The following is a 27,444-nucleotide window of genomic DNA, read 5'->3' as shown; positions in this document are numbered from 1 at the left end:
GTACACAGTAATTTAATGTATAACATAAACCAAATACAAATGCTTTTTGGTCAAAAATATATACTATAATGATTTTAATGCACAGGGCATGTTTGAAAGACAAAAAAGTATGTCATTTACTTGCACTCCTTTATAATGCACTTCAGAGCCTAAAATTTCAAACTTTTATGATTTTTTTATATAAAGAGAATTAATGTCTCATCGCTGTTGGATCTTTAAGGATAGAGGTATCAAAATATGTGGAATGCTTTATTTTGTATGGAATCAAAACTAAAATAAAAGTGTTTACAACTCATATTTTGGAAAATATATCCAGTATCTAAAATAAGCCTCACAAGTTTCTACTTATCTTGATGCTGCATATTTGGATCAATTCATTTAGAAGATATTATTATGGGATTCAAACAATGCAAATGTAATTAGAGTTATGAAAAAAATCCATCTATCCTTAGGTAACTTGAATATCTCCATAATTTTTTACACTGTTTAATCTACTACTACTTCAAAAAGGAAATCCCACGCATGAGTAAACAGTAGGCAATAAACATTTTACTACAATATTAAAATGATCATGTACTCATATGCATCTCAGTCAGAAGTGAGTTTTCAGATTTTCTTCAGAAGTGTCAATAAAAATGTTATTGCTTTCAGCATAATGTAACTGATTTTCTTATTTTTTATAGTTTCATTCTCTACTCAATTCCTTTTGAATTACATTAGGTTATGACAAAAACCATAACATTGAAATAGAAATGCAAGACACCCTCAGGAAATGAGCCAACTTAAATCAATGAGCTTAAAAATATTACACTTAATTATTACAAACAAATAAATTGGTTTTATCCTAATATATATTTTAAGTTATTTTAGTGAAATCTAGTAACAGTTTATATATGTATCAGATACACTGATTCATGTAACATAATGCTTCATAGATTAGTTGTGAAAAAAATAACTTCAAACAGAAAACTTTATGCCTTAGCTATAAACTATACCATCTTCCTTATTAGATTGTATAGTTATAAAAGGTCAAAACATAGTATATTTTCTATAGCCCTATAAAGATGGTAATAAAGGTGGGGAAGGGCAAAGGAACTATAGCATTTATAAATGAAAGAAAATGGAGACTTAAATTCATAGAGCACCTATGTATTGCTGCAAAAAACAAAGGTAAACTGAAGTGTGTGATCCTACTGATGAAAAATTATAATTTATTAATTTTATTAGAAAAATTTGTAGGATTCTACAAATCCAAATAAAACCCTCATATTCTAGATTACTTAAAGTAATTTTTTAAAAATTTCTAAAATATATACTTTTTGATACCGAGGATTGATAAGCCAACTTAAATGAATAAAATTAGCTACATCTCCAGTCATTTTTATTCCTTTTACTTTCAGACAGGGTCTTACTAAGTTGCTAAGAGTCTCACTAATTTGCTGAGACTGACCTTGAATTTTTGATCCTCCTGTTTTAATCTTTAGAATTGCTAGGATTATAGACATATGCCACCATAGCCAGCTAAAATTATAAAATGTTTTAATGTGATGCATTGTATACTGTTGTGTTTTCCATTATAAATACTATACCACTAATGATTAAGTATTTTAGATATGATTAACCTACTTAAGACACTATTTTAAGAATGTCATTAAAGTGTCCTTTGTATCCAAATAATGACTCAAATTTTGATAATTCATTGAACCTGGTATGAGTTGGCCAATATTTATCTTTAGTTCATGATAGATTCTAATTTGCTCACTCATCAATCATGAAATTTATTCAAATATCTATGTGAAAAAACCTACATGTGCCAAATATGAACAAAATAATTATGTGAGTTTAATTGTATTCCCCAAAACTACTGGTGAAGCACTACACCCAACCCACTGCCTCAAATGAAATCATATTCAGAGCTAATGCCTTCTTTGAAGGTCTAAAATTGAAGCCATTGGTGTAGTTTTACTGGTGGCCTTTTAAGAGGAGAAAATTTGGATACAAACACCAGGAATAAGTACGTAAAGGAGAGACCACATGACCACATGAGGACACAGGAAGAAGGCAGCCATTTACACGTCAAGGAGAAAAGACTCAGAAGACATCAATTGAGTCAGCAGGTTTGATATTAGACTTTCTAACACTCAGAAAATTGAGAAAATAAAATTCTATTGTTTCAGCTACCCATTCTGGTATTTGTTATGGCAGCAATTACAAACTAATACAGAAGTCATATCTGAAAAAGACTCTTCTGGAAGAAACTTAGAGCCAAATTATTAAGTCTATTAAAGAAAATACCAATATCTTATAAGAACTGACATAAATAATAAAAAGATCATGTATTGAAAAGTGTTCTTAACTTGAAGAAGTTATGTAAGTATTGTGATTTTTTACATTTTGTTTGAACATGTTTAAAATCAAATCTTCCAATAAATGCCAATGGTCATTTACTCTTTTTGCATGTAAAAAGGAGAAAAGAAAATGAGGGGCCCATCAAAAATAGAATAAAGATCAGTGGACTACATGAAGGGGATTGAGGAGGAGGGAGAAAGGATAGAATGGGAAGAACAGTGGAATGAATCTGACTCAACTTTTCTATGTACATATAGGAATACACCACAGTGAATCTCACCATCACGTATATCCACAAGACACTAATTAAAAAGTAAAAATTACAAGAGCAAAATGATCAGTAGAGTAGAGGGAAGGGACCAGGGGAATGGAGAAGGGGAGGGAAAGGGGAAGTACTGGGGACTGGATTAGAGCAAATGTTATCCAAGGCTTTTATAGATATTTCAAAATGAATCCTAATGTTACATGTAACTAAAAAAATTAAAAATAATTTGGATTTATAAAACAAAAAGCACTTATTAAGCCTTAAAGATATTTCATCTCCCAATATATTTAAATATTTGTCCTTCAAAAACACATTCCATTACTTAAACCTATCTTGTTCTCAGAAAACTCTAAATGAATCAAATCTAAGTCACTTCTGTTGCAATGTGGGCAATGCTTTTTACTGGTCTCAGTGTAATTAGATGAGTGAATTAGGAATTGCTTGCTTACATGCTATACATATAAGCATAATCATATATGTACATACTGTTTGAATTAATGGATTTCTTTTTATTGCATAAAAGTATTGGCCTTCATTTGAATTACAAAGAATGAAGCTAAGCAAAGGGAAGATTATCATTCACCTCTAGATTCCCTCAAAGATGCTGGTTCCTAACATTAAATGAACACCCAAATTGTTAGACAAGTATAAAGAATTATATTTAATGGGACTGACAAAAAGCTCAATTTAAAAATACATTAGTGCATTTTGTTATATGGAATATTAGTTTTATTGCAGTATATTTGTACATGCATATAAGATACTTTAATCCTATCTATACCCTTTCCACTGCCCCGTCCCCCATCCCCCTTTTCCTCTAATAGACTCCCTTCTGTTTTCATGTTGTTTACCTCCTAGGTTCTACACAAGGGAAAACATAATACTTGCCTGTGTCAGAAGAACAACTACATTGGGATTATAACTGTCTAGAGAAAAAAAAATGTGCATTTACTCAATGCTTTTTGAGTTCTTAAGTTTAAGGAAATAATGCATACTTTTGTAGAGCTAAGTAGATATTATAAGCATAAATGCAAAATTAGTGATTTATAACATCTCTCAAGGTGATAAGAAAAAATAATTTTTATTTATTTATATTCTCATTTTGGCTCAACAGTAAGAGGAGCTAAAGGTCACATCATTTACTCTAACAAATATTCATGGACTAAATCACAACTCCATTATCCATGCTCAGATCCGTAATGGAGAGGATTTTTCCCTCCCATTTAATTCATATCTTGTATCACTATCCATGCCAAGAACATTTCTTATCTGAATTACTTTGATTGAGTTGAGCTTTCAAGGTAAACATGAAAAATGTCTACCAAAAGTACATTTGGATAAGGGCAACTGAAGAAAGTTTGACAAACGTGGAAGGTAAAACTGAAGTACAGTGATCCTTGAATTTATATAAGTCTCATAGAATATGAGACCAAATTTTGTCATCAGGATTGACATTAAGAAATAAATTGTTCCTGGGCATATGTCCACTAATGAAAAACAATTATGTACTATGGGCCACACAATGAAGCACACAGTGGAGTTGATAAAAGAGGGAAGCAGCAAGGAACAGTCCAGCTCATTATATGGCAGTTTCAGACCAATACTATACTTCCCAGACAAATGAATTTTATGTGTAATGGGCCTTCTGAAAAACAGTTTTGGTTCTTTCTTACATTATAAACATGAAGTTAAAAGGCATATGCAACTTCATTTTACCAGTAGTAAAAAGGAAATCATATCAAGTAACTTAAAGAAAGAAAATAAACTGCATGATGAGAGAAGATAAGTGGCAGAGTCCTACAAACTAAGGTTTAGCCAATTTGTAAGTTTGTTATCAATTTTTCATGTTTTTATAAACTGTTAACTGAAGCAACATACTATAAATTGGCAGGCCTTATAGCTTCAATAACATGTGATACAGTGAGAGAAAAAATGTTATTTCAATGTATTGGGAAAAAATTACTGAGTGATTCTCAGAAAGTATCATTCTTATTTTTGTTTAAACTATTAAAAATAAATAATATATGGAATTGTCTGAAAGAGAACAGAAGAACATGCTTCTTCAACTGTTATATCTCCTAAGTGAACTCAAGAACTGTGTGATCTTACTTCTAAAGGTGTATTTTTCAGATGAGCAAAGTTACATTTGATGGGTTAACTAACTTGTCTAAGCCCACAGTATTGAGTATCTGAGATTCAACTTCAGATCTAATATGACTACAGGCCCATGCTCTTTCATGATGCCATTTACTAAGCAGGGCATTTGACATAAAAGTTATGCCTTCTTATTTCTGCTACATAATCCACAGCAAGATGTATAGGTGTTGCATCCCTTTTGAGTTTTTTATATATAGCTGTTCTTATTACAGAAGTTTGAATATATTTTACTAAATATTTTATCTAGACCCAGTTCATAAAAATTTGAATCATGTTATTATAATTTGATCTGAAATAATATTTGACATCATAGTTCCATATTAAGTACAATAAGAAAAAATCATAAAATACTTTCACTTCTAGATAAAGAATGTATGTTCTTTGTCAGGATTTATTTTATTTTTTATAGTTGTAGATGGACAGCATGTCCTTATTTAGTTTTTTATGCAGTCCTAAGGATTGAACCCCAATGCCTCATGCATGTTAGGCAATCACTCTGCTACTGAGCTACAGCCCCATCCCTGATAGGATTTGTTTTTTAAAAAGCAAATATGACTGTCTGATTTATTAATGAAATTCTGCCATGGTGAGTATGCTGAAAATATAGTGAGATTTTTAAGTTGAAGAAGCACGTTCTTCTGTGATCTTTCAGTCAATTCCATATTATTTTTTTAATATTTAGTTTATACTTGGACACAATACCTTTATTTCACTCATTTGTTTTTTTGTTTGTTTTGTTTTTTTTATGTGGTACTGAGGATCGATCCTGGGTCCTGCACATGCAAGACAAGCGCTCTACTGCTGAGCCACAACCCCCGCCCCCATATTATTTTTAATAGTTTATAAAGTGCTAATGAATAAATATGGAAAGGCCTTTTTGTTGTTGTCATTGCTGTTATTATTTGTAGGCTATTACTTAATGTGATTTGGTAGCTTAATAAACTGTAGTTCCCAGCTCCCTCCAGTCTACTCAATTGGGATACCAGAAAATAAAGAGCAGGTAGAGTCCTAGGAGCAGTTCAGGGACAGTGTCCTTTCCAGCATTCATCACATTGCCAGGAATTCCTTGACAGTCTGTTTTACTGTTCCTTATGGTTTTATGCCTCACAAGCTCTAGACTCCTTGAGGTAGGCTGCTAACCCTTGAGGTTAATAAAGTCTAATAGAGTAATACATGAATTTAGAAGAAGTGCATGAATATCTAAAATTTGAATTCCATCACTGTAACTGTTTCCCAATTATTCCATTGGAACACTTTCTCTTACTTCATGACTTACCTACACACCTACCAATCATATATGATGAACTGGAAAACCTATAGGAAGCAAAGATTACTTTTGAAGTTCTTTACTCAACATCTGAGATTCCAAATCTTGAAAATTTACCATGGCCATTAACCATACAGGAGAATCTTTGAATCTGCTGATTTACACAATCCCCAGTCTTAAAGTATAGACTGCCTGAAATCTTGCCCTAGCTATTCTGTTTTCCAACTTTTTAACAGTTGTCAATAAACTCTTAATCTTGGCACATGTTCATGTTCCCCTAATAAAATGAAGATAATAACCCTAAAGGTTAGGTCACTACAAGGATCAGAGAAGTCAACAAATATGAAAGTTCTCTGAAAACTGATTAATGGGTGTGATTGGTAAGGATTTATAGTTCAGTTGACAGAAAAATCAGAATTTCCTCCATATGTAAAAATTCTGAAACTTTATGGAATTTTAATATAGAACACAGTGAAATATTTCTGCAGGACACTAAAATTACAGCTTTTTCATAGTTTAATACCCATCTATAAGGCTTTTGTTATCAATTTTGCATGTTTTTATAAACTGTTAACTGAAGCAACATACTAGAAATTTGTCACTATTAAGATTTTTAGAGAGAGAGAGAGAGAGAGAGAGAGAAACTTTTTAATATTTTTTTAGTTTTTGGTGGACACAACAACTTTATTTTATTTTTATGTGGTGCTGAGGATCGAACCCAGCGCCCCGCACATGCCAGGCGAGCACGCTACTGCTTGAGCCACATCCCCAGCCCAGACTATTAATTTTTAAATCAGGACCATGTTCTAATACATCTATTAACTGAAAGAAAATGCATGGAGAACAGATATCCCTCTATGTAGCATTCTAACTCTTGGCATTGGAAATATCCATCTACAAAATCCCAAATTATACTGTTTATGCATAATAAAATCCATTAAATAGATTAAAAATAAGTGAATGGGTAGTGAAAGAGATTATGGCTAAAAGTGTAGAGTTACCTGATTTCTACTGAGGTTAATATGTGAGGGAAAAAAGGGCAAAAATCAGAACACCAAATTTTATAAGAGAAGTTAGAAATCTCTCGTTTTATATCACATCTCCTCAATTTAAAATATTAATAATATATTATTAGATATCATGTGTACCAAATGAACTTTATATGAATATGGTTGCAATTTTTTGATGCACTAGACCAATTCCTAGAAAGATGTAAACTACTGAAACTGACAAATGGAAATCTTGAAAATCAATTTTTAAAAAAATGAAAAAATACAAATAAAAATGGGAACTTATATGTCAATTAGTGTGTCAAATTTTCATTTGAAACTATTATTTGTGTAATCCAGGATTAGGCAAATACCTAAACCTGCTCAATCAGATATTTAAACTTAGGAAGCATATTATAAGAAAGGAACATACATGTCAACCACTTTCATCGAAATAATTGGAAAACTAAATCAATATTGAACATTAGCAAAGAAAACTAAGCAATAAAGAAATTAGGCATCTCACTCAGGATTGGGTTTTTTGGGAATTAAGGTATTTTAATATAAAAAAATTAAGCAATTGTCTGTTTTGATATATTAACACAATAATGAAAAAAAACTAATATCAAGTGATCCAGAAAAACATTTGATAAAATTCAGCACTTATAATAAAACCATTTTAGAATATTAGGAATGAAAGCCATCTACAATAAACTTATAGGAAATACTCTTAATGGGGACTGATTAAAAACCTTATTCCTGATTCCTAAATTGAGAAACAAATGTCCACAATAATCCAATTGTACTAGAGAATGTACACAGTGTAATAAGGTGAGGAAAATTAATAACATGAATAATGACTGGCAGAGAGAAATAAAACTAATTCACAAGCTGTATAGATACATCAAATAAACTATTCAAATTAATTAATAAGTAAAGTTCACATAGTTTTGGATACAAGAACAAGAAGAAAATCAAAAGCATATCTCCATATCAGAACAAATACAAAATGAAATTTTAAAAAATATCACTAATAAGAATTGCAATAATACTTAGAAAATATCTTGAAAAAAGGCTAAGATTCTCTACCTTGAAAACACATATAATATTGAGAGAAAGTAAAGGTCTAAATAAATGGAAAGCTATTTGACATTCATGGATCTAAAGATTTGATAAGATAAAAATGTTAATTCTCCACAAACTGGTCCACAAATTCAATAAAATTTAATTTAAACCATAGCAGGGAATTTTGGAAAGTTTGGCAAGTTAGCATCACTAAATCTTATACATTTTTTTCTTCTTAAACCCCTGATCTCCCTTTTCTTAGGACACTGATTTAGAAAACTTGCTATTATAAACTAATTCTCTGCCTAAGAAAGCAAAAAAATTAAATAAAAATAAAATTTAAAATTCAGGAATGCCATTCTCAGGGACCTCAGCACAATCTCTGAAAGATGGTCATTGAGAAACAAAGTACATCTATCTTCTAGTCTCTATAGTAGTGTAGGAGCCTCACTTCAGTATACACAAATAAGCAAACACAGCCTAATCTTATGGATCATACAACCCCCTAATATTCTCCAGTGCTTCTTCATTTGCTCAGCTCAACACTTAAAATCACTCCTGCATTTTGTTCCACAGAAATTAGTTCAGTGTTTTCCCAAAATGGCAAGAGTCTTGATCCATATTGCATTAGTATTGAATAAAATCTTGTCTATTTAATTGTCTATTGTAATTGTTCTTTTACAACACTGCCATATATAAAAATTCATTATAAAGCTATAGCAACTTAAATGATATAATACTGGCCTAAGATAGGATAACAGGCAAGTTAAACTGATCAGAGTCTATAACTTGAGCCATGAATGTATAAGCGTTTGAGTATTATATTTATATCAAAGGCGACCTGCATAACATTGGCAAAAAGTTGGCATTTGCAATAAATAGTGTTGTTTTAGTTGGTTCTATATGAAAATATGGACATTCACCTCTTCCACACACCAGCCATAGTGGGCGGATTATAATTATGAAAGGAATAGTAATAATTTTCCCATATGGCAATATGGTACATTACCTTATGATTTTAGAGAGGATACTTTTATTTTAAAACTCAGGGCAAAAATATACTAACCATAGTATTAAATATTAAAATGCAGAATATCATATTAAATTTAAACATCCATTTATTAAAAACATATCATTAAGGAGTAAAAGGGCAAAATACCTATTAAATAAGGAAATTATAATATAAATAACCAAAAAAGGATTAGCATTCAGAATATGTATTTAAAAATAGCTTCAAACTAATCTCCTTAGTGGTTGTACTAATTTACATTCCTACCGAGAGTATGAAAGTGTTGGTCATTTGAATGTCTTATTTTGAGAAATGACTATTTAGTTCATTTTCCCATTTATTGGATGAGTTGTTTCTTTGGTATTAAGTTTTCTGAGTTCTATATATACATCAAAATGAATGCCACTATTATGTGAACTATAACGGACCAATAAAAAATAAAAATAGCTTCAATATATCACTAAGAGAAATATAGACAGATAGCAAAATAGATACTTCACAAAAGAAGTCAATTGAATAGCCACTAAACAAATGAACGAGTGCTCAATATCACTAGTCATCAGTACATGCAATTGAAAAATAAGAGATACCATTATATACCCAACACTCAATTTGAAAAGTTAACAACCAAGTATTGAATAAGTTATGAGACAATTTGTACTTTTTTTGCTGCTAGTGAGAGTATACACTCACTAGTTATTAATCAACTTGCAAAAAATCTGTTTAAATATCTATAATACTAAATACACACATGCCCAACTCTCAAGAAATTCCAGTCCTCAGTACATACCCAACATAAAGTCATACATTTTCACAAAAAGATATCTATAACTTTCATTAATAGCAGCATTGTTTGTAATGATTTCAAACATGAAAAATCCAAAGTTTCTTTTTTTTTTTTTTTGTACTGGGATTGAACTCAAGGGTATTCAATCACTGAGTCACATCCCCAGCCTTATTTTGTATTTTATTTAGAGACAGTGTCTCACCGGGTTGCTTAGAGCCTCACAGTTGCTAAAGGCTGGCTTTGGATTCTCGATTCTCCTGTCTCAGCCTCCCAAGCTGCTGGGATTACAGGTGTGTGCCACTGCACCTGGCAATCCATAATTTCTTAACAGTAGTATTTATAGTGTGATATATTCATACAAATAATATGTTTCAGCAATGAAAATTAATGAATTAATGTCATATACAACATAGATGAATTTCATAAATAAAAGGAGTGAAAAAGTCAAGCTAAAACTATATATACCATACAAATGTATTTACATTAAGTTAAAAATGTAGCAAAACTTATCTGAAGTATCATAAATTTGGACAGAGGTAGCCTGTGAGGAATTGGAAAGAGTTTCTTACTACAATAGGTTTGACAGGAATATATTAGTTACTAATAACATACTATTCATGTATAGAACCATGAGTATGTTAACTTTGTTAAAAGTCTTTAAGCTATAATTATGTGTGCTTTTCTGGGTATTTTAATAAAAATACTTTTTTTAAAAAAGGGTCATATTATAATGTTTAGAGTTTTCCCCAGAGACAAAAAGTTTTGAAATTCTTCAAAAAGAATTACATTCTAATTCTAAATGTATTAGAATTAGAATTTATACTCATAAAGAATATTATTGCTCAGAAAAAATGAATATTATTGTTCCAATGTATTTGCTTATATTGCTCCTGTAATTCTATATAGTGGGAATTATTAATATCTGAGTTCATTTGATAAATTGGGCATAAGAGAGCTTATTGCTCAATTAATAAGTCATAAAATCAAGATTGAGGTCAGCTCTAGAAATCTAGAGATGATGTTATTTCAACTCTATCCAACACCCACCTGGATAAGTAAAATCACCACAAGTCACCTATCAATGGAATTCTTCAAAATCTGGCATGTACTGTATTCTTATAAAACTTTGGATTTTGATGTCATCCAAGATGGCAGAATAGAGGAGGTCACCTTCCTGGATTCTTTGTGGTATGAAACCAAGAAAGGAGACAGGCAGCTTCTTTGCAAGGCGGGTGAACCAAAAAAAAAAAAAAAAAAAGTTGGGGGTGGGGAACTTTACTGGAATTTAAAACTGGACATTCAAAGCAGACCAGGAACACAAGAGGTTGGATATAATAAAGAAAAAATCCCCAGCTTCACAACCACTTCCAGGGCCAGGCCAAAAGCATAAGCCAGAGAGGTCCCTCCACGAGCATAGTAGAAGGATAACAGAATTAAAAGAACCCTCATTTTTGGCAGGCCCAAGGCCTGTCTGGGTATGCAGCATTTAATGATCAAGGAAATTGCCCAATAAACCTGAAGGACAAGGACATGCTGCTTGAATATCCCTGTGCAGGGAAAGAAGCCACCATCTCTCCAGGCAGCTTGCAGAGGATAAAGGAAGGAACCATTTTGCAACCTCAGAACTAGAGCTAGGACCTGAGGAAGCCGGTTCCTGGCAAACCTGAGTTTGGCCCCAAATATAGGCTCAATAAACACACACTGCATGATATAAAATGTGCCTAAGTGACCAGAAGAAAATCAAATATGGAGAGAAGTTTATACAGGGGACACCTGGTCATAGAAACCCACTTGGCTCTACTCCTACCCCTTCAATATGACTGCTTGCAGGACTTGCTGGGAGAGAGACATCTGGCCATGAACTCAGAAGGGTGGAGTGAGAGAGATTATTTGGAGACTGAACCTGAAAACAGGAAACCTGGTGTCCTCAGGTGATGTAGGGCATTAAGAAGCAGCTCTCCCTATCACAGGAGTGGAACCCAGAAGAGATCCCAAAGAAAAATTAAGACCAATACTTCTCAAATTATTCTATGAAAATAAAAAGGAGGGAACCCTTCTATAGAACCATTCTAGAAGCTAGTATCACATTGATACTAAAACCAAACAAAGTCACATCAAGGAAAGAAAACTTCAGACCAATATCCCTGATGAACATAGAAACAAAAATTCTTAATAAAATTCTGGCAAATTGCATACAAAAACATATTAAAAAGATAGTGCACCACCATCAAGCTGGGTTCATCCCAAGGATGCAGGGTTAGTTCAACATATGGAAATCAATAATCATAATTTATCACATCAATAGATTTAAAGACAAGAATCATTTGATCATCTCAATAGATTCATAAAAAGGATTTGACAAAATATAGCACCCCTTCATGTTCAAAACTAGGAATAGTGGAAATATACTTCAACATTGTAAATGCTATCTATGCTAACCCCAAGTCCAACATCATTCTAAATGGAGAAAAATTGAAAGTATTCCCTCTAAGAAGTGGAACAAGACAGGATGCCCTCTTTCACCACATTTATTCCACATCGTCCTTGAAACTCTAGCCAGAGCAATTAGACAGAAGAAATTAAAGGGATACAAGTAGGAAAAGAAGAACTCAAACTATCACTATTTGTGAATGACATGACTCTATATTTTGAAGATCTAAAATAATTCCACCAGAAAACTTCAAGAAATGATAAATTAATTCAGCATATTAGCAGGACTTAAAATTCACACCCATAAATCAAATGCATTCCTATACCTCAGTGATGAATCCACTGAAACTAGGAAAACTACCCCATTCAAAATAGCTTCAAAAATAAATTTCAGAATAAATCTAACAAAAGAGGTGAAAGACCTCTACAATGAAATCTATAGAGCACTAAAAGAAATTGAAAAGGATCTTAGAAAATGTAAAGATCTCTCATGCTCTTGGATAGGCAGAATTGATATTGACAAAATGGCTATACTATCAAAAGCACTAAACAATCTGAAGTTAATTCCTATTAAAACCCCAATGACACTCTTCATAAATATAGAAAAAAGCAATTATGAAATTCATTTGGAAAATTAAGAGACCTAGAATAGCCAAAGAAATCCTTAGTGAGAAAAGTGAAGCAGTAGGCATCATAATACCAGACATTAAATTATATTATAGAGTCACAGTAATAAAAACAGCATGATTTCGCACCAAAACAGGTACATAGACCAATGGTACAGAATAGAACACACAGAGACAAACCCACAAAAATACAGTTATCTCATAATAGACAAAAGTGCCAAAAACATACATTGGTCAACAAATGGTGCTGGGGAAACTGGAAATTCACATGTAGCAAAATGAAATTAAACTCCTATCTCTCACCCTGCACACAACTCAAAGTGGATCAAGGACTTAAGCCCTAGAACAGAGACCCTGCACCTAATAGAAGAAAAAGTAGTACCAAATCTCCACCATGTCCAATTAGGACCTGACTTCATTAACAAAGACTTCTAAAGCACAAGAGGTCAAATCAAGAATCAAGTAGTGGGATGGAATCAAACTTAAAAGCTACTTCACAGCAAAAGAAACAACCAATAATGTGAAGAAAGAGCCTACAGAGTGGGAGAAACTCTTTACCACACACACCATAGATAGAGTGTTAATCTCCAGGATATATAAAGAACTTAAAAAAATAACACCAAAAACAAGTAACCCAATCAACAAATGGGCTAAGGAACTAAAAGACACTTCATAGAAGAAGTACAATGCATCAACAAATATATAAAAAAAAATGTTGAACATCTCCAGCAATAAGAGAAATGCAAATCAAAACTACACTGAGATTTCATCTCACTCCAGTCAGAATGGCAATTATCAAGAATACAAGGAACAATAAATATTGGTGAGGATGTGGGGAAAAAGGTACACTCATACCTTGCTGGTGGGACTGCAAATTGGTGCAACACTCTGGAAAGCGGTATGGATTCCTGAGAAAGCTTGGAATGGAACCACAATTTGACCCAGCTATCCCATTCATCAGTCTATACCCAAAGAACTTTAAATCAGCATACTACAGTGACATGGCCACATCACTATTTATAGCAGTTCAATTCACAATAGCTAAACTATGCCATCAACCTAGATACCCTTCAATGGATGAACGGATAAAGAAGTTGTGGTATTATGGACTTATTTAGCCTTAAAGAATGAAATTATGGGGCTGGGATTGTGGCTCAGTGGTAGAGTGCTTGCCTAGCATGGGCGGGACTCGGGTTTGATCCTCAGCACCACATAAAAATAAGAGCATTGTGCTGTGTCCATCTACACCTAAAAATAAATACATATTTTAAAAAATGAATGAAATTATGGCATTTGTCGGGAAATGGATGGAACTGGAGAATATCATGCTAAGTGAAATAAGCCAATCCCAAAGAACCAAAAGCTGAATGTTTTCTCTGATATGTGGATGCTAATTCACAGCAATGGGTGAGGAATAGAGGCACTTTGGATTAGAGAGCGGAGTAAAGGGAGGGGAGGAGGTATGGGTGTAGGAGTGATAGTAGAATGAAGCAAATATTACTACCCTATGTGCATATATTATTTCATGACCTGTGTAACTCTACACCATGTACAACCAGAAGAATGAGAAGTTATACTCCACTTATGTATGCTGTGTCAAAAGGCATTCTACTGTCATGTATAACTAATTAGAACAAAAAAAGGGAAAAGTAATTTTAAAAGCCTTTGGATTTTGATGTTCAATTTTCATTAGAAATATTTAAAATTAATTTAGACAACATAAAATTTGCATTTAAAAACTAAATCCATGTATCTAAGCTTCTAAGCTGTACAAAACAAGGTGTGTGTGTGTGTGTGTGTGTGTGTGTGTGTGTGTGTGTGTGTGTGTGGTGCTGGAGATTGAACTTAGGACCTGTGTACGTAAGGCAAAGTCTATATAAACTGAGCTATTCCCCAGCCCCAAAAGTTTTCTAATAGTTGAATTAAGTACAAGTTTTATAAAGTTAAAATTAACTTAAATCTGCAGATTCTCATATACCCTAACCATTGTTCAAGTGTTCTAAATATCCACATGTGTACAGTAGCTTCCCTATTAGTGTTGTCCTAGAAGAGGAAAATATTAAATACTTATCACAATATATGTCATAGGTATATATGAAAAGAGTGAAAGAGAGAGAGCATACTTGTGCATGTAAGAGTTTAATTCACAGATAAAACTGCATTACTTTTTTTAGTAGGTTTCCTTATCCCCCTTTTGCTTCTGGGTAAAACAAAACTGAGAACTGCACGATTTTCTCAGGGTTACATAGTAATTTTCTCCCATGAAATTGAGAGCTTAGAAAAAAGCCCAGGTTGAGGTATCACACAGATCTGTGTAGCAGTCCCAGCTCTGTCACTTTACAAGCTACATGAACCTGAATGTAACTTCATCATGTACTGGCTTTCTCATTTGTGATACTGAAGCTGCATGTCATACAAATTACTTAAAACTACCACAAAATAATAAGATCATAAAAGCATTAACAATGATTAGTGCTTCATTGGCAGCAATTATCAACACTTGACTTGGTGGATTGTTTCTATACTTTTAAAAGTTACAATTTTAAAATGTATTTTATTCACCAAATGTAAAATTATAAACTAGATGAAAATATCAATATATTTCTTCATCCATGTTCCTTTCCATAAATAATTTCTATTTCTTAATTCTATAGGGCTTAACATTTTATAGACTTTTCTCCTTCCCTATATTATCCCAAGTACTTACTATAAATACTTTCAGTTATGCTCTCCACATTTAAGTCATGATAGAAAATGGGAAATATAGTCTTTCTGAACAAATACTCTTTGGTATACTACTTTATTTCCAATCAACTTTCATTGTTCATTTATTTTAATATTTTCAGATTAACTGAGATGGCACATTTCTTTTGTCATACGAACAATGCTCACATACTTCACCAGTTAAAATTATAAATGGTATTAATAATGATAACAATGTGCAAAATATGTCATTAAATGTCTGGAACTCTTCTATTTCTAGATTTACTTTGTCACTTCTGATAATAATTGTTGGTAAAAATAATTGGCAGTATACAGCATTCAACTTCTTTATCTTTTGCCTTTGCTTTTAGAGAGTTTTTTCTTAAAGTAATTTTGAAAATCTAGCCTTTTAATTTGAAGTTATCTGCATAATGAAAGAAATTTATGCTTCTACTTAATATATTAGACAGCATTACCATTTTTTTCTTGAAGTCCACAAGTATATGATTTGGTTTTGGAAAGGACTTTGAGGTTATTAACTCTTTCTACTTAGTATGGAATATCTTCTAAAACATACTTGAACATGTGACATTTCTGTTTCTGCTGAATGTTATCAATGAAGAAAAGTTCACTATTTCCTACAACTCCAATTCTACTCTAAGAATGTTCTGGTATAATGAAAATAAGTAAAATAATGTAGGCACAGGGATAAAAAAAATCATGTTCTCATTTAGATGTGGAAGCTAAAAATCTTGAGCTCATAAAAGCACAGAGTAAAGCTGTAGTCACTCAAGGCCTGGAAAGAGGGGAAAGGCGAGATTGGATAATGCATAACAAACAAATATGGAAGAAAAATGTCTAATGTTATACAGCATAGTAGGGTGACTATGGTTCACAACAACTTATCATATACTTTATAGAGAACTAAAAGAGAAGTTCAAGGCTTCCCAACATAAAGGATAAATTTGAAGGGGAAGGAAATGTAAGTTACACTGATTTGGTCATAATGCATTGTATACACGTATCAAATGTACCAAATTATCATTCTGTACCTCATAAATGTGTCTAATTATCATGTACCAATTAAAATAATATATTTTAGATAAATGACAGAGCAGTGAGAATATATTTCCAGATTTATTGTTCTTAACTCCCTTGCAATAAAAATATTCCCTTTGTTAAGTCAAATCTTCCATCTTGGAATTGCATCCAATCATCCATATGCTCATTGATGTATTCAGCCATCCACAAGCATTACTGATCATTCTCTGGACTCTATTCAAAAATGTAATAAAGGTAGATTCTATTAATAGGGAAAAGCAGACAATAATAATTGGAAAACTGGATGATATATGCTAAAATAGAAGTATATTTGGGGTATAGGGGCAGAATAAGAGTGGTCATTACTAGGTCGAATGGCCATCTTTATGGAGGAATATGACATCCAAGCTTTCTATATGTGGTAGGGATTTTAGAGTAGATATTACAAGGAAAAACATTCTGATTAATAGGGGTAGTATTTACACAGTCAGTGGATATACAGAGTGTGAAAATAGAATGCAGGTTTGAGGATATGAGAGGACTAACAGAAGACAAGTCTAGAGAGAGAAAGGAGTCAGATAATAAAAAAATCTTGTAGGTCAAGGTGGCCTGAAATTGTAGATGAGGGAAAAGTTACTCAGAACTTCAGGCAGAAGAGATACTATTAAATATGCTCTGGAGAACCTACGTTGATTTCTGAATGGAAGGGAGTTGGATGGAGGTAAGGACTTCCAGGGGGCTTTTGATGTTGGCTTTATGTTGGGAATTGGTGACAAAAATAAAGATAAATAATGAATGTGAAAAAAAAACAGCTCAGAAATACTGTGATCTTATATGCAGAAGGCTCATAAGAGAAATGATTAGGGATAAGTCTTGAAAATTTCAGGTTTTTGGCACAGATGTCATCATTAATGGTATAACAATAAATGGACAGTTTAGTAAAGGATGCAGATTTAGAGAGAGATAGGGCACAATGAGTTAGGTTTCACCTTGCTGAGTGTCAAGTGATTTTTGGACTTTCACACAGATATATTCAGAAAAGAATGAAAGAGAAGAAAATGGGGCACAAAAGAAATCTGACCAGAAGACATTTAGAGTTATCAACTTCTGCCTATTTTTGATAGCAAATCTTCTAAAGTATAGAGAAAATTTTCCATTTTCAACATAACAATACTGCTTATGTACCAAGTCTCTCTGCTTAGGTTTTTCTTAAAATTAAAGAAAAACTGTTTCCACTTGCATTCTCCACAGGATGCATTCCCATCCTAGAAAACTCAGTCAAAATATAGTGCCAGTTTTAGACATTTAAAATATTCTATTTAAGGGCTGGGGTTGTGGTTCTGTGGTAGAGCATTTGCCTAGCACGTGCAAGGCACTGGGTTCGATCATCAGCACCATATAAAAATAAATAAAATAAATGTATTATGTCCAAGTACAATTTTAAAATATTTTAAAAAATAAATTAAATTCTATTTAAACCAACACATAACACACTACCAGTTCTTATGTCCACACATCATATCATTGTCTAATATCAAATTCATTTACTACACCATCCTACTCGAAGTTGTTTATTATAAAGCTGGTACCCACATAAACTTGCACAACTCTCATGTGTGTGTATATACACATATACAAATAACGTGTAAAATATAATGCATATAAATGTATATGAATGTACACGCACTCATGTGTACTCATCCCTCATCATCTGTGGAGGTTTGGGACCAGGCCCCCTTAATCAAATTCCATATATAAAATGGTACAGTATATACATATGACTTATGTGTGTCATCCTGTTTACTTTCAAATTTACCTATATTCCTTATAATATAGAGTATAAGATAAGTAGTTGTTATACTGTGCTGTTTAAGGGACAATGATACGAAAAAGTTTGTACTAGTGCAGTGGCACAGCCCTGTAATCCCAGCTACTCAGGAGACTGAAACATGAAGATTTCAAGTTTGAAACCAGCCTCAACAACTTAGGAAAACCATGTTTCAAAAGAAAACACAGGAATGTGATGTATGCCTGTAATTCCAGTGTCTTAGGAGGCTGAGGCAAGAGGATATCAAGTTCAAAGCCTGCCTCAGCAACTTAGGGAGGCCTAAGAAATTTAGCAAGACATTGTCTCAAATAAAAAAATAAAAAGGCCTGGGGATTTGGTTTAGTAGTTAAGTGCACCTGGGTTAAATCCCTGGTTAAAAAAGAAAACATAGAAAGTGCTCAGTGGTAGAAAGTCCCTGAATTCATTCCCTAATACCAACAAAAAAAAAATGTATATGTATACATGTTTATTACAGATGCAATTTAAAAAAATGATCCAGAGTTGGTTGAATCTATGGAAACAGAAACCATGGATACAGAGGAATATCTGTATACACATAAATTCATATGCATTTATATTCATTTACATTTCTATGTGTTTACATTTGCAACTATGAATGGGAAGCCAGACCTTTCTTATACCAAACTAATTCAACTGAATTAAAGATTTTTTAAATTAGTGTATGACATTCTAACTCCACAGGACATTGCTATGAACAGTGTAAGGAAAGGTGGAGAAGGAAATCCTCCAATAACAACTTAGACATAGTACCCAGCTGAAATTCCAGAACAACTTATTTCCCTAGAATTTTCTGATAATGTAGTTTAAATAAAACTCCAATCAATTTTTAAACAATTATCTAGTATGAAAGTCTGATACTAGGACATAATATAATAAAACAAAGACCGATCCTTAAAGAAATAAGATTTACTTTATCCATAAACATATCATGGGAGACTTTGTAAAAATACTTTAGGCAAACCAAAACACTTTGTATGCATTCACTCCACTGGATCAGTTAATTTAAAAATTCACAAAATTTGTCTTACTCTATAATATTTTTATAATTTGTTTAATGTCATTGATATAAATTTGGTTTTAACATCTTGATTTTAATCAATGTATCTTGGCTCTTAGGAATCTTTCTCATCTTCATATATTATTCTTTTTAAAATTTTTTTAGTTGTCAATGGAATTTATTTATTTATATGTGGTGCTGAGAATCGAATCTAATGCCTCACACATGTCAGGCAAGCACTCCACCACTTGAGCCACAACCCCAGCACATATTATTCTTTATTAAAAACATGTTCATTAATTTTATGAGTTGAGTGAGAAATGGTACCAGTGCATATGTTTAATGATCTGCTAAAATTTTGTTTTATAATGTTATCCTTCTTTAAAATAGGACACTTGTCTCTATCCATTCTTTTGATATATACCTTTAAGTATCCCAAATGGTAGACTAACTATAGTATTAGTCATTTAACAATATTAGTTTAATGCCTTTTATGTGCCAGAAACTCTTAGGTTTGTGGCCTTAAAAACATTAGTACATTGAGTTGGGTTCTCAAGTTTTCACATATATAGAAAAACATATATTAAAATTAGATTTGAGAGCTAGGGTTGTGGCTCAGTTGTAGAATGCTTGCCTAGCATGTGTGAGGCACTGGGTTCAATCCTCAGAACTACATAAAAATAAAATAAATAAAGGTATTGTGTCCGTCTACATCTTAAAAAAATTAAAAATGGATTTAAATGGCTCTGCCTTTTCTTTGTAAGATATTTTCATTAATCTTCTGTAAGCTATGGGCTTAACCATGTTCTTGGATCTTTGCTTATTAGAAATATCTCAGGAAAAATATGCTTCCTTTATGCTTCATTTATAGCAGTTTAGTTTTTAAAATGTGAAATGTGCACACAACCTGTGCACCTCCAAAGTGATTCCCTTTTTCTAGTTTTTGTTCAAATGCCACCTGTCAGTGAAATATCCCTTAACCACACAATTTAAAACTATTTCCTTGTTTGTTTGGTTTTTTTTCTGTATATCTGTTGAATTACATTTACCTAACGATGTTTCCATTTATATTTTACGTTTGGCCTAACATTTTCTCTGAGCATAATGAACTATAACCCGATTTGATGTATAAATAGACTAACCTGAACTCTTAAAATGAACAGCTGAATCTTGGCTAGTCACAAGTGGCCAACTCTTTAAACCATGTTCAAATCAGGCAAATGAAAGTGAGGTTGTAAGCCGTCACTACCTCACTTCCATTTTCTATATGTCACTTCTTGTTTTCTGGCTATAAATAACCTTAGTCCACACTGCTGCTGGAGTCTTGAAGCACAAATAAAACCAATTAAATCTACAACACTAGATGTGTTGCAATTTATTTTTAAAACATTTCATTGGAAAATAGTTGCCTATTTTTTTTCTTTTGGTACCAAAGATTGAACTCAAGGGCACTTGACCACTGAGCCACATTCCCAGCCCTATTTAATATTTTATTTAGAGACAGGGTGTCACTGAGTTGCTTAGTGCCTCACAGTTGCTGAATCTGGCTTTGAACTTGTGATCCTCCTGCTTCAGTCTCCTGAGCTGCTGGGATTACAGGCGTACACCACCATGCCCAGCAAGAGTTTTTTTTTTTTTTTTTTTTCCCAATGCTTGCTTGGAACATAAGATCCATAGAGTAAATAATTAGTTATTTTCCATAATTGAACCTTTAAGTCTAGCCTGGCACCTAGAAGGTATTCAATAGATATTTGTTTAATTAATAAATGCTATACTGTCCAGAACATATACCTATTCTCTAGTGCTGCCTACTTCTTTTAAATCTTCAGATATCATTTAAAATCATGTATGGTGGTATTTCATGACTCTCTAGAACATGATAGGTCATTGAAAACTGCATATTTTTGACACATTGAATTCAGTCATTTTATGTATTTGATTAATGTGAGTCTATGAAGGCAGGCAGCACAACTATTACCTCTGCCCCAACCTATCATTGTGGTCCAGCTTCCATGTTGGCAGACAGATAAGTGATGCTCAATATATTTACCGACTGCATAAATTATGATAGAGTTTAATATCACATTAATTCTAATTCTTAGATAAGTCCCTGCCTACCATTCAAACCTTTTCAAGGGTCACTCTTCAATTATCAGTGTTGTAGCACAGTTGCCCCTCCATCCTCCTTCCTTGAGGATACTGTACTCACCTGATTTACCATTTTCCCTTCCTAGAAATTCTCCCTACCTCCACCACAATTCTCTACACACCCACTTTATCTGGTTTTCTCCAATATATTCTTTAGATTCTAGTGGAAACATCACTTTCCTCAGGAATAATTCCTTGCCTTCAAACTTAAGATTAACTTTCTATCAAAAATCATTCTTTTCCAGGGGGGCTAGGGATATAGCTCAGTTGGTAGAGTGTTTGCCTCACATGCACAAGGCCCTGGGTTCAATCCCCAGCATATCTCTCTCTCTCTCTCTCTCTCTCTCTCACACTCACACTCACACTCACACACACACTAAATAATTCTTTTCATTCAGAAATATATTGTGTCCATTCTAAAATATTTGATCATTTTCACTAGTATAATTTATGAAAATTTTATAAATGCAGTTACAGGAAACAAGCATGAATAAAATAATTATTGCTTATTAAGAAGTATTGTTTTACCAAAGCTTATTTCCTGTAACTGATCACATGTATCACAATAGTCATCAGTTCCACAATGCCTACTATGGTAATTGTGAATGACAAAGTTTGCATTTGTTCTAAAAGATGGAGCCTGTGAAATGGGTACCATTGATCCAAGGTTCTGAGGAATGTCACAGGCTTGCACATTACTCCTCACAACCAATGGGGATAGTGACATTTTTTTTCTCACTACTTTATCCATTACAGTGCACTGGGCATTATAAGAACATAACAAGTAATTGTTTAGGAAAATGAAAAAGAATGGAATGTGAAATGCTTAGAAATATGATAATAAGCTCCAGGAATGAAAACTCTACATAAATTATCATTCTCAGGTACTTATCTAAAAATAGTTAACTGGCATTTGTTTATAAATCAGGCCTTATGGACAGTGATATTCTGGAAACCTCTAAAGTTAAGGACAAGGCTTTGACCCTGTGGTGACATTGCTGAGGGGAAGGCAGAATCTCCAGGAGAAAGAAACAAATTAATTTAAAACAGATTGTACTTTTCAGAATATTATTCTTCATAAGCTGTGCTGCCTTTCAGAATCCCTAAGCATATGTTCTAACCCATCTTTTTTTTAAGCCTTCTTTTAAAAAGACTTCTAAGGTTTTAAAATTCAAGAAATTCTATAATCAGAGTTCATAGAACTAAATGAGCACATGTAAAGATTCTATGAGATTAACTTTTAGTTCTATCATAGAATATTAAGAATACCTCTCTCCCTTATCTTACTAAATGAAGAATTTGCCTTCCTAGTTTACCTTTTTTTAAAAAAAGAAAGAAGGATGTCAAATTAAATCACTGTCTCTGGGTATCTTTTTTGAGCCTCTGAATGGTTTATCAACTGAATTGGAACAAAAGAGAGCCAGGCACTATAGTGACTTGGGAGGCCATAGAGGAGAAAGAAGGCATGGCATGAACATTCTTATTGGGAGAGAAAGTAGGAATGACCAGGTCTTATTCTGAAAAAAGATCTCAAGGATCCATTCTCAGGATTCTCCTAATTTTATTTTCTTGTATGGGTCCATATGTGAGTTTCTCCTCTTTATAATAATTCTTCCAATTACTTCTACCAGATTCCTTCTAAAATCACATGAGTTTTTATCACATGTCCAAGATAACTGTGTTGCTTTTAAAGGGACTTTAATGTATTTACCCTTTTATTCTTTGTTACCTTTCTTATTCTCCCCCTCCTCCATCATATTCTCTTTCTCTTCATTTTAAGAATTAAACTAGGTAAAATGAGATTATATCCCTTGAAAGAACCTGAGAAAGAATCACCTATATTTCACAGTCAAATGAATGAAGCATTTCAGGGTAATTCCAACTGATGGTTTAAATAAAGTATGAAATCAAATACAGATTCTTTAGGATTGAAGAACTGATGAAATATAAATAATGAAAAATTTGTAACAGAAGTTCTCTATTTAATCCCTTATAGTATGTATTATAATTAACATATTAAGTGTACAAACTGATAGGATTCACTGATATCTCCATACATATATATGTATACATTGTTTCTAACTCCACTTCTTCCACTCGAGCTTCCCCCCCGCCCCCCCCCCCTGCTGCCCAGCATCCCTCCAAATCCCTAAAAGTCCTCTTAATTTCTTCTGTCTCCCCTCTCCTTTGGGGATCTCTAGTGACCACTCCATTTTGGACACTAGAATATCTGAAATTAAGGTGGCAGTAAAGAGGTATATAGATTGCTGAAGGAGAAGATAATCATGGACAAATGCACACTGGGTTTATATGAATTTGGAATAGCCAATACATGCACAGGTATTTAGTAGATACCTTTGAACTAAAGAAATACAGGCAGAAAAATAAGTAAAAATGAAAGCATGTAGAATAATGACTCTTTCCTAAGTTCTAATCTAGTCACTATCTGAGTTTTATGAAATGTTTTCTGAGATGCCTCAGTTCCACAATCATCACCTGGAACAATTTTATATTGTAAAGCCAATTGTGCTGGGTCAAGTAGTGACCTAACAATTTCCTGGCCTATTTTTTTTTAACCAGTCACTATTCCAAACAACCCTACTCTGTCTTCTTTTACCTTTTCTGAAAAATTCTGGGAAATATTGAGTATTAGATTTTTATCCTATAATTTGTTACTATTATATCAGTTCTGTGGATTCTTTAAAATGCAATAATTTAACTGGTCAAAAGTGCACATCCGTATGTTTGTGTTTGTGTGTATGCAATATAAATGATTATATATTTAATAATATATTGTCACAGCTGAGGTCATAGGTCTTTTTAGATCCCTGCAATTTTATTGAAAGTCAAGTGATATAACATGAATTGTCAGTATATATTAAATTTTTGGTTACAGCACTGTCCAACCTGTTAGTTCAAAAGCATTCCCTTTGTCTTTTAATGACAGAGAATAAGAAAACATTTTTTTAAGTTTGGCAGTCTAAAGCAATAACCTGAGGAAAAGATATTTCACTGGAATAAGAAAAAATCAGGAAGAAAAGGAATAAAACTGAGATAAGGTTTTAAGAAATTGTGTTAGAGGTTAGGTAGGAGAAATTATGTTTAGATCTAATTTGAGTTGATAAAGCCATTTAAACCCACATTGATAAGATCCTTTGACATAGACTGGTGACTGCTATCTGTCACAAATGACAAACAGGCATTTGGTAGGTAAAATGAGTGTCTCAAAAAAGAATGTGAAGTTTACTATAATTTGGATGGACATATAATTATATATGTCCATCAAAGTGATTGTTTTCACTTACTGTTGATATTTTCATATTTAATATACTTTAAAATTCTTTTACATTAACAATATTTTTTTTCTAATTTAGAAGACAAAGCAAATTAAAATGTTCACATTATTTTTTCTTAATCATACTGGTTTTGTTTCTAAAAACATAAATATTGTACCTTAGGTTGGAAGAATGCTTGAAAGACTAAATGTCTACTTCAGCCAACATATATGACTCAATCCTGCTATCATTACATCAAGACTACAACTGATGGCCTATAGGAATACACACACTGAAGGCATTCAATTTGTGATTTAATCAATTGTGATTTTAAAAAAAATGTTTGTGCCCTTTTAGGCTCTAGACTTGAAGATGATATAAATAGTATTGGTTAAACCAGTTCCCTGTAACAAAAATAAAGGAACCTTTCTTTGTATATTTCTCCAAAGGTTAGAAAATTAGTATAAGCAAACAGTATACAGGAAAACATTCACAAATGGGAAACAATCTTAATTACTTTAATATATCACATTAAAATATTAATAAATCAAATTCTAAATTGTCTGAATGTTTTCAAGTTGTAATTATATATTCTGAAGAACATATTTAGTTCATTAAAGAAAAATTTCTGACCTTAAGTTGTTCTTCCAAAGCAGCAGTTGCATGATCTCCACTGGATTCATCTACTACCACCACCATGTGAGTTAAAGAATTGACCCTGACTTGTTCCTGTTCTAGATCTTCTTGAAGCACCTAAAAGATACAATTTGTCAAAGATGATTAAAATAACAATCTCATATGTATATTGAAAACATTCCCACCAAAATGTGTGTGATTTATTTCTGCCATGTGTTTGGTAATATAATTTCTTATTAAACTAGAATTATTTCAAGTACTATTTTTGCTATGGCAATCAGCAAAATCTATGTGATTCAACTGTCAGTTGATTTGGAAAGTATAAAAAGAGGTCATGTATTGAGCAAGTTACAGTAGAAAATTCTGCTCCTTATCCCACATTCTCTCACCTTTTTAAGTATGTTTTTCCTAAAATTACCTGCACCTCTGGCATCTCTAATACCTTCTAATTTAAAGTTGTTTATTACCATACAAATAAAGCTCTCTTGACCCAACAACCCCTTCCATTGTCATGTGTACACCTGCGCAGAAATCAATTTTTCCTAGTTATACCCTCAACTTAATGACCCCACTACTCACTTTGCCTGCTATCCCACTAAACATCTCTTGTAAAAGTCACCATTAACCTTCAGGTCTTCAAATCCAATAGCCACTTTTTCTGTTTTTATTAATATATTATAATTATAAATGATATTGGTGTTCATTTTTGATAACTATATAAGCATGGAAAGTAATTTGCTTCACTTCAGTCCCCAGTACTTCTTCCCCTCCTTTCCTCCCTGCCCTGTTCTCTTTCCTCTACATAAAATAAAGGTCTTTATTTTTTGGTGTAATTCACTGTAGTATATTCATATATGCACATAGCCTAATTCTGTCAATTTCCTTCCACTTTTCCTCTCCTTTCCCATCCCTCCTCCCTCCCCATCAATCCCCTTACTTTGTTCCACTGATCTCCCCTCTATTTTCATTGAATGCCCCCCAACTTTTCTCCCCTTAATTTGGTCTAGCTTTCACATGAAAGATAAAACATTTGATCCTTGACTTTGAGTCTAGCTTATTTCACATAGCATGACATTCTCCAGTTCCATTCATTTACCAGCAGATGCCATAATTTCATTTATCTTTATGGCCGAGTAAAACCGTATTGTGTATATATGCCATATTTTCTTTATCCATTTTTCTATTGACAGGCACTTGGGCTGGTTCCATAACTTGGTTCCAATAGCAATTTTTGACAATATTTTATTTTATATTTTGATTAATGAATCGACAACTTCTTCATTCTGGGCACTCTTCTGATTTTTATGTACAATCCTCTCCTGATTATCCTCCCATGCTAGTTCCTTCTCTTTTGCTCAAACAATACATAAGATGTCATTCTTCTGTATAAAAACCAATAGAATATCATCACACTAAGAACAATAATCCAAATTCTATATGTAAAATACTTATATGATCTAGCATTTTCCTACATCACCAATATAACTGTAAAACATTCTTGCCCTCTCATAATTACCTTTCAAACATGGTTACCTTCTTTCTCTTCCATAAATGTGTCAAAATGTTCCTGGTACTTGAATTACTCTTCCTCCAGATCTTTCAATATTCTCTCCTCCTTATTACTCATGATTTAGTTTTATCTTCAGAGTGACTTTTCATCAGCATGTAAAATGTCCCAAATTATTCTCTAGTTCTATCCTTTTTTAATTGTACTACTTTATTGTGTAATTATTTGTTGTTTGTCTCTAGTTACTAGAATATAACATCCATCAGAACAGAGATCTTCTCTGAACTCCTTTCTACACATTCTAAGCAAATAGAGGACAATAAATATTTGTTGAATGAGTGGTG

The 27,444-nt window shown here is 32.7% G+C and overlaps 1 protein-coding gene and 1 non-coding gene across 16 annotated transcripts in view; one reads left to right on the top strand and one right to left on the bottom strand.

Moving 5' to 3' along the window:
- Positions 1-27,444, bottom strand: part of Dmd (dystrophin) — a 2,094,227-nt gene that overhangs the window by 1,401,948 nt on the left and 664,835 nt on the right. For all 15 annotated transcript variants that reach the window (XM_078034984.1, XM_078034996.1, XM_078034982.1 and 12 more), the window contains one exon: positions 25,591-25,710. In XM_078034984.1, the coding sequence (XP_077891110.1) occupies positions 25,591-25,710 (120 nt within the window). The remainder of the gene's footprint in view (positions 1-25,590; positions 25,711-27,444) is intronic.
- Positions 21,935-22,009, top strand: Trnav-cac (transfer RNA valine (anticodon CAC)). The gene has a single exon. It is a non-coding gene; the product is annotated as a tRNA-Val (tRNA).

The sequence above is a fragment of the Ictidomys tridecemlineatus genome, chromosome X (assembly GCF_052094955.1).
Source record: "Ictidomys tridecemlineatus isolate mIctTri1 chromosome X, mIctTri1.hap1, whole genome shotgun sequence".
Taxonomy (NCBI): domain Eukaryota; kingdom Metazoa; phylum Chordata; class Mammalia; order Rodentia; family Sciuridae; genus Ictidomys; species Ictidomys tridecemlineatus.
This window is presented reverse-complemented; position numbering and strand designations above follow the sequence as displayed.